At 36.3% G+C, this 15,934-nt stretch overlaps 1 protein-coding gene across 5 annotated transcripts in view; it reads left to right on the top strand.

The window, feature by feature from the left end:
* The first annotated feature begins 337 nt into the window (after nt 1–337).
* The window catches only part of RAD21 (RAD21 cohesin complex component), a 28,864-nt gene continuing 13,267 nt past the window's right edge, over nt 338–15,934 (top strand). Inside the window, exons 1-4 of one of the 5 annotated variants that reach the window (XM_077167524.1) lie at nt 338–518; nt 7,411–7,585; nt 11,360–11,489; nt 12,433–12,532. In XM_077167524.1, the coding sequence (XP_077023639.1) occupies nt 7,442–7,585; nt 11,360–11,489; nt 12,433–12,532 (374 nt within the window). In that variant the 5' untranslated portion in view covers nt 338–518; nt 7,411–7,441. Of the gene's footprint in view, nt 519–731; nt 946–1,299; nt 1,340–1,406; nt 1,549–7,410; nt 7,586–10,148; nt 10,219–11,359; nt 11,490–12,432; nt 12,533–15,934 lie in introns of those variants that run through there. The other 4 variants (XM_077167523.1, XM_077167525.1, XM_077167526.1 and 1 more) reach the window with 4 other exon arrangements.

Here is a 15,934-nt window from a genome sequence, read left to right as displayed (position 1 = left end):
CTGTCAGGTGCACACAAAACTGCACAGTAACTGTTCTCTTCTTTAAAACAAGAACAATAAAACTAAACTGAACATTCACTACACTGGCCAGCACGACCGGTGCGCTATTTGCCAGCTCTTCAAAGCTCGAAGACCCTCTGGCAAAGGAATCACCTTTGAGCGTGCTTAGTTCCGGGTCCCGCAAACCTGGGGCGGATTCCAAAGAAAAGGAAATAGTCACTGCGCCTGCGCCGCGCCTTCTCGGGCTCAGGCTGGCTGCGCAGGCGCACAGGTATCATTTTGACCGTAAACATCCTGCCGATTTGAACCGAGGGTTTGGGCGGCAGGAAGAGCCGCGACGTAACGGCAGCCATCTTGTTTGTTTGAGTGAATCGGAAAGGAGGCGGCGGCCGTGGCGGCGGCGGGAGCTGCTCCGAAACTACACCGCACAAGGGCTCCCCCCTTTCCCCGCCCCCTCCCCCGACCCTTTTCCCCTCCCCGGGCCACCCAGCCCGGCCCTGCTCCCGACGGACAGCAAGGTAAGAAACCCAGCCGGCCTCTTCTTTACCCTCCGGCTCCCTCCCCCCACCCCTTGCCCGCGGTGCTGCCGTCTGGAAGCTACTCCGGGGGTCGGGAGGGCGAGGAAGCAGGCAGCATCGCCGTGCCTGCGGGGCGGGGACCGTGTCGCTACCTTCTGAGCACCCTAGGGGCGGCGGCACCAGCCGGGACCCTTCCCACCAGGCCCGCCCTCTGCCGGGACCCGCGCAGGCCCGGCCCGCATCATCGGCTGTTCGGTAACAATTGGTTCTGATCCATTCCTAAAGCAACGAAAGTCGTTACTCTGCCGATCATTCGGGGAGCCGGGGCCCGGATCTCCTCAAGGAGGCAGAGGAAGCCCTAGACTAGGGAGGGTGAGGAGGAGGTTTGAACGAGCCCGCTCTGGGCGCCGGGCCGCCTACTCTTCGGGTAAAAATGGCTGTCTGGGAAGACGCGGGATTCCGGGCGGGAGGAGGCGGTGTCGAGCCCGGAGACCGCGATGCCAGCGCCCAGGGTTGCTGCTGTCTTCTGGGCTCCGTGCGGGGATCGGGAGAATGCGGGCCCTGCTATTGCGGGCTCCTGGACAGGGACTGCTGCTGCCCTCCCTCCGTCCACCCACCCACCTTTTTTTTTTTTTTTTTTAACTTAAGGAAAATCTTTACATTGTGAGTGTTAAATATGGGACAGACCAGTAGAAAATCTGACGAAGGAAACTCGCCTCTGATTCTTAGGACGTTGACATGAATAGGTTTTTCTCTCAACTTCTCTAATTTCCTTTTTTAGTTTTTAAGGATATTGGGTGTTGTGCAGACGCTTTGGGGAGGTATGTATTTCTGACAAATGCTTGATGTCTTTTTCTTCACTGAGAAAGGCTTTGCTAATAATCTGCTGTGATAATGTACGGTGACTCGGTCGGGTTGCGCTCACCAGACTCAGCGGCCTTCAAATTGGGAAGAAGTAAACGCTGGAGGACTTGGTTGCTCACCAGGCTTTCAGCGTTCAAAAAATGGACTTGGGCTTTTAAGGTTTTTGGTAAGGGCTTGTTACAGGCTTCTCTTTGCAACCGAAAGTTGACGCTTGCTCTCATTCACTTTAGAAGAATAATAGATAGGGGTCGATGTGTAAAATCATTTTTTCTTAAAATGAGTGTAAATGCCAGTGAGCTGGGTGAGTTTGCAGAATTTTGGAGGCAAACTGAAGAGGTTTTCCAAAAGTCTAGTCATTAAGTATCTTTATTTACTGTTGGCACAACTAATAACTATTTTTTAAAAAGACATTGATGGGGACGTACACCATATCCAATGATTAAATTACCTAACAGTTTGTAGTTGAGGTGGCAGCGATGCATAACTAATGGATATAGGTGCTTTTTATACAATTGTAAGAGTTAAATTGGTAGAGTATAACGTTTTTACCTTTTTTGTGTGGTTAGAAAAACAAAACATTAGTACGGTGTAGATTTAAGCTTTCCACTTAGAAGTATGTGTTTAACGTATTCTTAAAGTTAATTTTTTTTTCTTTTCTGATGAATTCCAATTTAGCAGAACATTTTAAGAAATTTCATCTTTTATAGTTTGGAACAGAAGGGAGAATTTCTAATTCTTGAGAAGTAATGAGTGTGTATTTAAAAACTACTGTGCCTGGCACTTTTATGCTGTTCTGTTTAATTCTTATAATCTTTTTGGTGATTAGTATCCCCATTTTATAGATGAGAATGCTAAGTCTTAGGTGTTAACCTACTCCTATTACAAAACAACTAAGAAAGTAGAAACTGAATTTCAGCCTAGGACTGTCTCATAAAATCCTTGGTCACAAGAAGTTAGAACCAAAAGGGAGAGGAGCTCTAGTGTGTAGGCTTGGAATTACTTTCTTTTCCTGACTCCTCCCTGTCTCTATCCCCAAAAGACATAGCTCGATTCTTATCTGAGTTAGGTGTAAGTGTTTTTCAAGACTATAAAAACAACAAATTTCAGCTTTCCAGGTTTTAAAGAAACTGAACTGCACAAAGAGTTAAGCAGCTTAACTTGCTAGTTACTGGCAAATAGTTTGTCATAACTCCCAGTGTAGTAGTTTTACTTTGAATGAGTAATGTATTCCCCCTGAATTAAAAATAAATAAATAAATAATACACAAACAGTATGAAAGGACAACACTCCCTTTCCGTACATGCCACTTTCCAGAGGTAACCATTGTCACCAGTTTTGTGTGTTCACCATAGATATTTTATGCATATATAATGCATGTAAATATATATGTAGAGAAAAGGAGCCCTTTTTTAAAAAAAAATCCTTAGCTTGGAGATTTTCCATATTAGTAAAACTTTATACCATTGGTCACAGGATTTATTGTATTCTTTTATATGGATGTACTGATTTTTTTAATGTCAGTTATCAGTGGTGGAGTTGTTTGTTTCTGATTATTTTTAAAAAGCTAAAAGATAGAATTGTAACTACAAGTTAGGGGCTTTGAAGTTCAAGTTCCACTTCTATTAAATACTAGTGAACTTTGACAAGTTACTTAGATGCTCTCCTTTCCTCTTTCTTCATCTACCTTATAAGTCCATCATGAGGAGAATTAATATACTATAGTTCTTAAGTATTTTTTGTCATATTATGTATCTCTAAATATATTTAACATTAATTACTAGAAGTGCTATTTCTGATTGAAGAATGTTTGAAATTTTCCAAAGATGTTGCCAAATTGCCCTTCAGAGAAGTCAAAGCAATTATACCCACTATCCTGCAGTACTTTCTTACAGATGAGTAAAAATGAATGACTGTTTTAGAAACACAAGCTTTAATTTGATTTTTGTGCTTTGGGATAATAGTGAAGAAATGGCCATTTTTGGCTTTCTTGAATATGTTCTAAAACTTAGTCTTTCTGCCATTTCACAGCAGACAAGTTATTTTTTTTAGGATCAGTTGAGGGGGAAAAAAGTTTGCTGTTGCAGAAAAATTGATTCTGAAACAAGGAAATTGCTAAGCTGTGTTCTGGTACCAAGTGCAGGCTTTCTTAAAAGGATCTTTGGTAAAGGGTTAGCAGAATTTAGGGTCTACAAAACCTACAGAGATTAATTAATCTTTCTTTGCTTTTTTAAATAAGATTGAATAAAGTTTGGTATCACTAAAGAAAAAAATGGTTTAAAAGGCAACAGTGATTGCACTTTCTGCTTATTTAGATATAAGCCGATCCACCACTGCTCCTTTGGTTTCTTTTGGTTATTAGGGAGATTTCCTCTTGCTAATCGTTTCCCAGATTAATTTTAGCACTATTTTGCTTTTCTTACTCCCCACCCCCATGCCAAGAAAGCATTTATTTAAGAATTTGTGTTGTTTCTGCATTGCTGGGATGTTTTAGACATAGTGCTCTGACCAGTGGCTGAAGTACTGGCCATGAGCTACTGACAGCTGTTGAAAAGTGCCAGTAGTTTTAATTTCCAGAATCTCCAGAATTTTTACATATGCCAATTGTGGCATCATTTGGTGTGCCCATTTACCCAGTCGTTAAACACATATTTAGTAACTGTCATGTGGCAAGCAGTATTTTGAAGTTTATTTGGAACACAGCTGTCTGCTTCTGTACTGGAAACTTGGGCTTGTGTATAGCAGTGTCTATATTTCTAAGAACACCTGCCGTGTCAGATTTGTATAAAATCCTGTAGGTTTTATTTTTATAACACTGTAGAGGTAGCTTACAAATTTTTAAAGACTTGAAGTAGAAGTACTGTTTTGCAGCGTAGGAGACTGATTATGGGAATCATATTTTGATCTGTAAAACACTGCTAAGTGATACGTAAAAAGCCCTTGAAGTAGTGTTTTTATTTCATGTTTCTACATTAAAGTGCCCCATCTGAAGTCTTCCTCGTTCATTATTCCTTAATTCTTAAGTCCAGATTTGGGAGAAGGTTCGCTTTTAGCAATTGCTGAAGTCTGGCTTTTTGTTTTTGTTTTTTTATTTTGAGAAAATTGTCCTATTGTGAATTAATGATCCTTTGAGAGCATTCTGTTCAGAAAATGAGAATTTAAGGACCTTTGCCATTAAGTGATGGAAAGTGGAGATGAGGCATATTTAACTTTATTATTCATGTGTCTACCATACCCCAGACATTTTTGACAGACATGAAGTCTTTTGCCCGTGACATACTTAACAAGTATATATTTTTTGTACATTACTTAAAAGAATGTGCAGGTTTTAATTTAAAACACAGGTAAAGCTCTTGGGTTTTTTTATGTTTTGTTTTGTTTTTTATAATTATTCTCTTTGTGAAAACATGAAAAATAGAGTAATCTTACCCTGGATTTTTTTTTAAAGCTAATTGGAAAGAAATTGTACATTTCCAGCAGCAATGTATGAGAGATCCAGGTTCTCTGTATCATCCAACATCATTTGGTATTGCCACTAATTTTTATTTGAGCTCTTGTAATAGGTGTGTGGTGATAGCTCATTCTAATTTGCATTTCCCTAATAACTATGTTCTTACTTGCCATTAGCATATATTCTCTTCTGTGAGATTTTTCTTCATCACTTTTGCCCATTTTTTAATTGGATTTATTGTACTCTTGAGTCTTGAGATTTCTTTGTACATTTTAGATCCAAGTACTTGTCAGATATGTGATTTGGAAATTTCCCGGTCTGTATCTTGTCTGTTCCTCCTGAACAGGGTCTTTGCAAAACAAAAATTTTAAATTTGAATGGAGAACAATGCCAGGCTTTTCCCTTTATTGGTAATGCTTTTTGTCTCATGTCTAAGAATTCTTCATCAAGCCTTAGGCCCTGAAGATTTTCTCCTATGCTTTTTCCTAAAAGTTTTTATAGTTTTCGTGTTCTGTTTTGAGTTCATTATTGTATGAGGTTAGGGATTGGAATCAGCATCCATTTTTTGCTTGTGAATATCCAGTTGTTCCAGCACTGGATATTTTCTTTGTTGAAAAGACTGTTCTGCTCCTTTGAATTGCTTTTGCACCTGTGTCAAAAATCAGTTGGACATGTTTGTGTGGTTCTAGTTCTCAGTTTTCTATTCCATTCATTGATCTGTTTCTCTTTCTGCCAGTACCACAGTCTTGATTATTGTAGCTGTATACTAAGTTTAAAATCGGGTAAACTAATTCCTCCTACTTTATTCTTTTTAAAATGGTTTTAACAGTCCTAGTTCCTTTGCCTTTCCATATAAATTGTAGACTATTCCTACCTATGTTTAAAAACCCCTCACTATGATTTTGGTAGGATTTATGTTAAAGTTTCTTTAAAAACTAAACATACGCTTAATCACCCATCCTAGCAATCACATTTGTGGGTGTTGTTCCCAGAGAAGTAAAAACTTATGTCCAACAGAAATCTCTAAGTGAATATTTGTAGCAGCTTTATTTGTAATAGCAGAAACTGAAAACAGCCAAATGTCCTTCAGTGGGTGAGTGGCTAAACAAAAAATTGTAACGGATCTCAATCAAAGGCGTCATGTGAGTGCAAAAAGTCATTTATTGTATCATTCCATTTATATAACAGTCTCAAAATGGCAAAATTTGAGACTAAGAACATCTTGGTGATTGCCAGGACTTAGGTTAGATAGGACCGGAATGGTGTGACTATAGAAGGGCAGAGAGAAAGAGATTTTTTGTAGTGATGGAATAGTTCTGTATTTTCATTGCTGTGATGGTTATACGAATCTACCCATGATAAAATGGCATAGAACTATACACACATTTTGTACCAATGTCAATTTCTTGGTTTTCATATTATACTGTAGTTGTGTAAGGTGTCACCATTGGGAGAAACTGAAGGGCGCACAGGACCTCTCTATTCTTTTAGCAATGTACTTTCAATCTATAATTATTTCAGAATTAAAAGTTGAAATAAATTAAGTACTCTTCATGAGTTATGGGTGTACTTCAGTTTATTTCTGTAAAAGCATAACTTACATGTCTTATTTTAAATCATGAGAATTATAGAAAAAGACAAGTAATTATTGGCAAAAGATTTTTTAATCTTCTAAGAAAGACAGATTAAATAATATTAAGGAGAATATCAGTTTCCACAATTAATATACTTCATCCCAATTGGATTTTTCAGGCTACCTTTTTTTCTTATATATTAATAAATTAGCTTGTCGAAAGAAAAATAAAATGTAAATAACATCATCATATTTCTGCTAAGATTACTTCAGTCATAAGTTTTATAATGTATTTTTGTCCTGAGTTTTGTATTTATAGTCAATGACATTTCAAGATCCTGAGTTGAGGATATTTTACTTTTATATATATATCTTTTTGTGCCTGTTTTCCTAAACACACCTCTAAAATGGTGCTCATGCATCTACAACCTTTGCTTGGTTGAATATGAAATGCTTAGTACAGTGCTTGTTAAATAGTAGCAATTAGTTTGCAAAGCATTAAGCTATGACTGTCATTTTTTAATAGTGTTTGAAAAATGGACATTTTTTCATTGATTACTATCTTTACCTGAGTAGTTTTCATTCTTAGAAAACTCTTTTTCTTGCCATAAAGGATGTGTTCTCTGGGTTTTGCCTAGTAAGCGAACTATTTCCACAGTCGTTAATCTGTATAGGAGTGGAATTAAACGCTTGATAGAACTTCAAGAAGAATAAGGATTTCTGAGAAAAAAAGCAAACAAACTAGTACCTTCTTATTAAAATGACAAGGCAGGAATTGAGCTGTCTCTTGCTCTTTTTCCCTTCAGTTCTTAATATTCTGGTGTCCTTTCGTTGCCCTTAAAATTAACCATAGATTGTATTTTTAAATTCATATTATGTTTTTACATATGCTTTTTATAGTTCTCATGTTAGAAAGAATAAAACTATATATTTTGTTTTCAGATTTTTTATGTCTCAATAAATGTATCAATTCTCATATGGTGCTTACATTAACTTTTTCCCCTCAGGTTTCCTCCTGTTTCATAGTCAACCAGAACAATGTTCTACGCACATTTTGTCCTCAGTAAAAGAGGGCCTCTGGCCAAAATTTGGCTAGCGGCCCATTGGGATAAGAAGCTAACCAAAGCCCATGTATTTGAATGTAATTTAGAGAGCAGTGTGGAGAGTATCATCTCACCCAAGGTATGTTTGATATTGATAGTGTGATTCAGTTTGTTGATTGTATATTGATGTGTGGAATAGAATGCTATGAAGAGATCGTTTGGTTGGTCACCTGTGTATATTGCAGCAAGGAAAATCCATATATTATCCAGAGTTTTGCTTGTTTTTTTAAGTCTTTATTGCTTCTAGATATTTAATACTGTAAATATCAAATTACAGATTAAAGGGAAGAATGATCTCTTCCCTTTTTAAGAATTCTGTAACTGCACAGATATTTTCATTTGTCTTATTTAATGAGGCAGTGATCACATATTTTATATTTGGCTTTCTAGATGTTTTTATACTTAAATATGTGTGTAAGTGTTCCTGACTAAACTTAGAAAATATTCAAAAGGACCCATTAGTTAGAAGATATTGCAGAGACTGAAAGGGTGAAAGAATCTCAGCGTAGCAAAAGCTGGGAGTATAGCAGAGACTGTTCAGAAAAGTTATGTATAAAATTTTGTGTAAGGTGAAGGGAAATTAAAGTTTGTGCTTGGAATTAATATTTTGGTATGACTTCTAAACGTATATGTACATGAATTGTACACCTAATTTTTTTGTATGTTTATACAAAATTGCATTATATTGTTTTTTATAAATACATCATTCAGGGAAAGATGAGTTTAGTGCTGTTCCATCATTTTTAATGGTTGCATTGTACAGGGTCATAGTCTGTTATCCATAGAACTTAAATTCAGAAAAACTCTGAAATAGACTTGACCTAATTTTACTAAAAATAATTGTTTAGTTATTATGACTATGATATCCATCTGGCAATACTATATACCATTTGTTCCACTTCAGCTTTGTAGGCCAACTTAAGTTTCTTGAAGATACCAAGCGTTTTCCCCATCTCCGAGTTTTTTTGCACTTTTCATACCCTTTCCAGGGAATATCTTCCCTTAGATCTTTACTCCCTTGCTTATATACTTCTCCTACCAGAATGGAAGACCCCTGAATATCCTTACCTTTTCTGTTTTGTTTACTGTTCTTTTCTCAGAAAAGCTTTTATTAACATCTTCTGAAATTATTCTGAAGCAGTGGCTTCCAGACTTGGATTTCAAAAATACTTTAACTTAAAGTAATATGGGATTTTTGTTTGCCAAGAAAGGACCTTTAAAATACTCAGTTGTAGTTACTATTTACTATCAGCATTAACAGTTCATTGAAAAACAGACATTTTTTTACTTCCAAAAAGTATGAAGAACTAAATGGAGTAGTCTTGAATAAAATGCATCTGTGTTTGAAAGGTCCTTTTTTGGACCTTGTGTGTATATGTGTATGTGTGTGTTTGTGTGTGTCTTTTCACATACACATATATATCACATATTACATACAAATTGTCCTATTGTGAAAATGTTGCAGATCACAACTGTGTAGACTGGACCAACATTCTAAACGAGTCTTAGAATTGCCAGTTTGGGGAATGCTGGCATAATATGTTAAGATATATGTGAGTAGTTCTTTATTGCTGAAAGGGTGAAAGAATCTCAGCATAGCAAAAGCTGGGAGTATAGCAGAGACTGTTCAGAGAAGTTATATATAAAATTTTGTGTAAGGTGGAGGGAAATTAAAGTTTGTGTTTGGAATTAATATTTTGGTATGACTTCTAAATGTATATGTACATGAATTGTACACCTAATTTTTTTGTATATTTATACAAAATTGCATTATATTGTTTTTTATAAATACATCATTCAGGGAAAGATGAGTTCAGTGCTGTTCCATCATTTTTAATGGTTGCATTGTACAGGGTCATAGTCTGTTATCCATAGAACTTAAATTCAGAAAAACTCTGAAATAGACTTGACCTAATTTTACTAAAAATAATTGTTTAGTAAACATTTCTTGCCAAATCTTTGTCCACATCCTTAAATCTTTCCCCAAGATTGATGTTGAAGAATATAATTGTTGAGCCAAGTGATAGGCCTATTTTTAAGATTTCCGATACACATTAGAAATTTGTTCCCTGGAAATTTGTACCAGTTTTCACTGTTGATCTCATTGTATGAGAACATGGTGTTTTCTGCTTTTTATAGGTATACTAACTGAAGTAAGTGAATGGAAAAGGGAAAAATTGAACACCTTTCTTGAAGTTTATATGTATGACTGATCTCTAATATCCATTAGCAAGTATTGATAGTGTTTTGGCTCAGAAGGGTAATAGATTTTTATTTAATATGTGCCGAGTACTTTGTACCCTGTTAGGAATATTACAAAATCTGATCTTAAAAGACCTGTGCTTCAGAATGTTTGAAGGTGTACACTAACAGCTACAAAGCAAGGCATGTGGCTCAGAACTCACATAAAAGAGTATTTGTGTATGTTAGGGTAGGAATTACTAAAATTTTTAAAAACCATTCCTGACTGAGATTTTGGTTGTTTGTTTTATTGTGATAGAATGTAAAGATGTTTCTACACAGTGAATTTCTACAGTTTGCTCATAGTATGCAGTTCTTGTGAGGAAATGTTAAGTTTAGTTGTTTGGACTAAGTGCCAGACGTGGCTTAGTTGCAACTGTATACACACTCTCTTTTAACAGCCAGTGGCATCCTTTGCTGAGATTTCCCTGAATATGTAGCCTGTGCTCTTCATCATGCTACACTCTTAACGTGAGTTAGATCAACAACAAAAGTTCCATACTTCATTTTACTTACTCCCCATTTAAACTCTGAGCTAAATTAATCCAGAAAGAAGCACTTTGGCCAGACACCAGTGTTTGAAAATTGTTTATTCCTGAAAAGATCATGGTGAACAGAGATTTTTTTTCTCCTTTCTTAATTGAAGGTGCAGTCAATATTAATTGAAAATTTCTCTCTTAACTACATCATTAAAAATAAATTCTGTTTTTTATGGGAACCAAGTTTTAATTGGGAATTACTTTTTGTATCAGAAATTTATCATCAGATAAGTCTTAGATTTGATAGCAAATTACAATTTCAGATATCTAAGAACTTACAGCCATAAACATCATAATTTCTGCTTTGTATCACATTAAATGGCCATAAATATAGAGCCAGCTAGTCATTAATAAATTGGGTCCTGGAGTGCTATAAAATATACATATAATTTAAAAATAAATGGGTGGGCCACAGTGGCTCAGTGGCAGAATTTTCACCTGCCATACCAGAGACCTGGGTTCGATTCCTGGTGCCTGCCCATGCAAAAAAAATAATGAATATAACATATTTTAATTTTATAAGTTACGGTGAATTCATCATAATTTAAACTCTAAAGGAATGTTTAACTGTCTTTGCTACCCTAGAATTGGGTATGTTTTATGATACAATTTGGAAAACTAGGGAAATTTTGAGTTTTCATCACCCTGTTCTCTCAATAAATGTTCCTTAAATTATAGCCGAGGAATTTTGAATCATTTGATCACTTCCCCAACAAGGTCAGAGTTCAGTTAGCCAGCACGGAGAAGGTTATGGCTTCTGGGTAGTTAACCAGAAGTTCCACATACCTCCTTACTGTGTTAATGACACAATCCAGTGGATGCTCTTGTACCAAGTGGCCTTCAGTTCACAGCTGTGTTAAATCACAGATTTGGGGATGCTCAGGGAAGTTACTGATAAAGGCAGTAAGAAATAAAATATGGGTAATTTTTGAGACAACTTCAAAATAAAGTTATGAAGGCTATAAAGAAATAAGGGGGAAAATGGCACATAATGTAAGCTTTGAACTATGATTACTTTTAAAACTATAAAGCTAGCTTTATAAAGTAGATTAATATTAACATTTTATTTATAGGTGAAGATGGCACTTCGAACATCAGGACACCTTTTACTGGGAGTAGTACGAATCTATCACAGGAAAGCCAAGTATCTCCTTGCAGACTGTAATGAGGCATTCATTAAGATAAAGATGGCTTTTCGGCCAGGTATTTTTGTTTTTTAACTTTGGAAATTTCTTGTGTTTGGTGTGGGAAACTGCTAAACACATATTCTTGAAAAACATGTTTTGTTGTGTGTTTTGTTTTCATTGCAATACAAGAAACCCTTCAGAGATAGAGAAGGATTGGAGAGATAGTGGTTCAAGGAAAGAAGCAAGCTCAACTTTTCATCTGTCTGTTCTACATACGAAGTTAGGGAAGTCACCCTTTTTTGTTCATTCTTTGGAGCTGCCTTTTTCTTTAAACCTTTTTTCAGCAACTTAAATAAAATTGTATCACCGGAGATACAGTTGGGAACTAACTGTTATGTGATTTTAATATCTTGGAAAAGAATATCTTAAGATTTTAATTTTTTTCCTAAGTAACATTAGCATCATCTTAAAATCAGATTCACTTAATTTTTTGAGACTTTTCATTAAATGTTGTCTGTAATTTGTTGGTTGTTTCATTGAGGTAATGATTGGTCCTAAAACTAGACTCTAACAAGCAAAATTCTATTTGAGTAGATAATTGCCAGAATATTTATTTAAATTCACATAACATTCTGGAATTTTTTAAAAACATCAATGAAATTTGATTCTAATTAAAATAATGTGAATACTCTAGAGAGATGTTCTGTTGATAATTTCTACTAGCATTATATTCTTGTACTTCAGTTTAGTTTAACATATGAATAGTAAGATTTTGTTATCTAAGATTTAAAAATTTATCAGCTTAATACATAATTAATGCTTTGACCTATTTTTGGTAAAACAAATAGAATAGCTTATGATCATTGAACCATAGATGTACTCATGCTTCAAACTACTCTGCATATGTTATCCACCCTTCTAGAATATAACCTTAGGAAATTACACTGATATTGCCTCCTTCTGATCCCTGGATAATCTATGGTGAAGCTAGACCTTCAAACTTAATATTTTTTTTCCAGGTGTTGTTGACCTGCCTGAGGAAAATCGGGAAGCTGCTTATAATGCCATCACCTTACCTGAAGAATTTCATGACTTTGATCAACCGCTTCCTGACTTGGAGTATGTCTCTTTTTTTTAATTGTTGGTTTGGTTTAAAGAAAACATATTATTGCCTTCCAGATAATTTCCCTGGAATGTTTTGATAAGGAGTTAAGATGTAGCTAAAATGCATAGGCTTTCATTTAGGATAATGCATAAATATATAACCTGTAAAGTGTTTTTTCTATAAGAAAACCTTATTGAAAGATGTCACCTGCAACCATTGCTTCCTAATATTTTTCATTTTTTTATATTTTGGCATGGGCAGGCACCAGAAATCAAACCAGGTCTCCAGCATGGCAGGCGAGAATTCTGCCACTGAGCCACCGTCACACCGCCCTTATTTTGTTATTTTTATTTTTATTTATTTACTTTTTGCATAGGCTGGCACTGGGAATCAAATCTGAGTCTCCAGCATGGCAGGCGAGAATTCTGCCACTGTGCCACCATTGGCCGTCCCGCCCTTATTTTTTATTATTTTTTGGTCTGGAGGTGTAAAAGTCAGCTACAGGTTATCTTGGCCATTTTTAATTCTTTTTAAGTAAACACATGTGTTAACTTTCTGTAAAGCGCAAGAAAAGGTTATTGTCATAAGACATATTTAAGAGGAAAAGGATGTACGGAGATGGTCATTAAGCTGAGTACTGTGGTATGTTGTTTCCCTCGTCTCAAGTTCTTAAAACCAGCCGTCATGCCATGACAAGGAATGTGGCTGGAGCTTTCCAAGTAGCACAATTGCCAACCAAGAAACCCTCTACCCCAGGTTAACTTTTACTCCAAATACTATTTATTTCATGACAAATTTCTCTGCTTTTTGATATGATCCATGGCTCTTAATTAGCCAAGTAAATTTATGACCAATTTTGATTTGTGTGTGTGTTAAATAATGTTTGGCATGATCAGGCTGCTTTTCTTGTTTTATCCTCTCCTACTTCTAGGGGATTTTGTTGTTTTTAAATTTTATCATGGAAAATGAACTCCATGTACCCATCACCCAGCTTCTTTCATTACCAATATATGGCTAATTTTATTTTATCTGTATTTCCTCAGGTCATCCCCACCTCACCCCACTGCATTATTTTTTTTTAATTTATTTATTAATTAAAAGAAATAAAATAACATACATAATCAGTAATTCACAATATCATCACTTAGTTGCATATTCATCATTTCTTAGATCATTTGCATTAATTCAGAAAAAAATAAAAAGACAATAGAAAAAGAAATAAAACGAACACAAGAAAGGAAAAAAAAGATTATACCTACCATACCCCTTACCCCTCGCTTTCATTGATCACTAGCATTTCAAACTAAATTTATTTTAGCATTTATTCCCCCTATTATTTATTTTTATTCCATATGTTCTACTCCTTTGTTGACAAGGTAGGTAAAAGGAGCATCAGACACAAGGTTTTCACAATCACACAGTCACATTGCGAAAGCTATATCATTATACAATCATCCTCAAGAAACATGGCTACGTAAAGTAATCATGTTAAAACACTGAATGAAGCTGCATCTGAGCTATAAAAAAAAAAAAAAAAAGAAACATGGCTACTGGAACACAGCTCTACATTTTCAGGCAGTTCCCTCCAGCCTCTCCATTACATCTTGAATAACAAGATGATATCTACTTGATGCATAAGAATAACTTCCAGGGTGGGCCACGGTGGCTCAGCAGGCAAGAATGCTTGCCTGCCATGCCAGAGGGCCCGGGTTCGATTCCTGGTGCCTGCCCATGTAGAAGAAAAAAAAAAAAAAAGAATAACCTCCAGGATAACCTCTCGGCTCTGGAATCTCTCAGCCATTGACACTGTCTCATTTCCCTCTTGCCCCTTTTGGTCTAGAAGGTTTTCTCAATCCCTTGATGCTAAGTCTCAGCTCATTCTAGGGTTTTTCTCAATCCTTTGATGCTGAGTCTCTGTTCATTCCAAGATCTCTGTCCCACGTTGCCAGGAAGGTCCACACCCCTGGGAGTCATGTCCCATGTAGAGAGGGTGGTGAGACTGCTCGTTGTGTTGACTGGAGAGAGAGGCCACATCTGAGCAACAAAAGAGGCTCTCTTGGGGGTGACTCTTAGGCCTAAATTTTAGGTAGACTTGACCTATCCTTTTTGGGGTTAAGTTTCATATGAACAAACCCCAAGACTTGGGGCTCAGCCTACAGCTTTGGTTGTCCACACTGCTTGTGAGAATATCAAGAATTCAACTTAGAGATATCATCTCACACCCACCAGAATGGCCATTATCAACAAAACAGAAAATGACAAGTGCTGGAGAGGATGCGGAGAAAGAGGCACACTTATCCACTGTTGGTGGGAATGTCAAATGGTGCAACCACTGTGGAAGGCAGTTTGGTGGTTCCTCAAAAAGCTGAATATAGAATTGCCATACGACCCAGCAATACCATTGCTGGGTATCTACTCAAAGGAGTGAAGGGCAAAGACACAAACGGACATTTGCACACCAATGTTTATAGCAGCGTTATTTACAATTGCAAAGAGATGGAAACAGCCAAAATGTCCATCAACAGAAGAGTGGCTAAGCAAACTGTGGTATATACATACGATGGAATATTATGCAGCTTTAAGACAGGATAAACTTATGAAACATGTTAATAACATGGATGGACCTAGAGAACATTATGCGAGTGAGTCTAGCCAAAAACTAAAGGACAAATACTGTATGGTCCCACTGATGTGAACCGGCATTCGAGAATAAACTTGGAATATGTCATTGGTAACAGAGTCCAGCAGGACTTAGAAACAGGATAAGATAATGGGTAATTGGAGCTGAAGGGATACAGACTGTGCAACAGGACTAGATACAAAAACTCAAAAATGGACAGCACAATAATACCTAATTGTAAAGTAATCATGTTAAAACACTGAATGAAGCTGCATCTGAGCTATAAAAAAAAAGAATTCAACTTAGAGAAGTTGAATTTCTCCCCGTTCTCACCACTCCCTGAAGGAGGCTTTGCAGATACTTTTCCACTCACTGATCGAATCACTCTGGGATTCATTGGGGCATCACTCTGGACAAACCAGCAAAATCCCATGTCCTACCTGAGATGCCAAGTACTTATGGCGTTCAATCAAACTATCTACATAAGTTATATTAGGAAATACACTCCACTGCATTATTTTAAAGCAAATAAAATATGTCTTATTTCATCTGTAAATACTTCGGTCTGTGACTCTGTAGAGATGAAGTGTTTTTAAAACATATCCATAGCCACATCATACCTTTTTAAAAAATTATTGGTGATTCCTTATAATAGCCACTAAATACTCAGATGTACCCATGTGATGCATTGTTTTTTTTTTCAATTTGTTTGAATAGTGGTCTATATGAAGTCTCCTGACTCCATTTGGTTGGTACGCCTATAATTTTTTTTTCTTTAGTTTTTTTTTTTAAGAAT

This window comes from Tamandua tetradactyla, chromosome 6, assembly GCF_023851605.1.
Source record: "Tamandua tetradactyla isolate mTamTet1 chromosome 6, mTamTet1.pri, whole genome shotgun sequence".
Taxonomy (NCBI): domain Eukaryota; kingdom Metazoa; phylum Chordata; class Mammalia; order Pilosa; family Myrmecophagidae; genus Tamandua; species Tamandua tetradactyla.
This window is presented reverse-complemented; position numbering and strand designations above follow the sequence as displayed.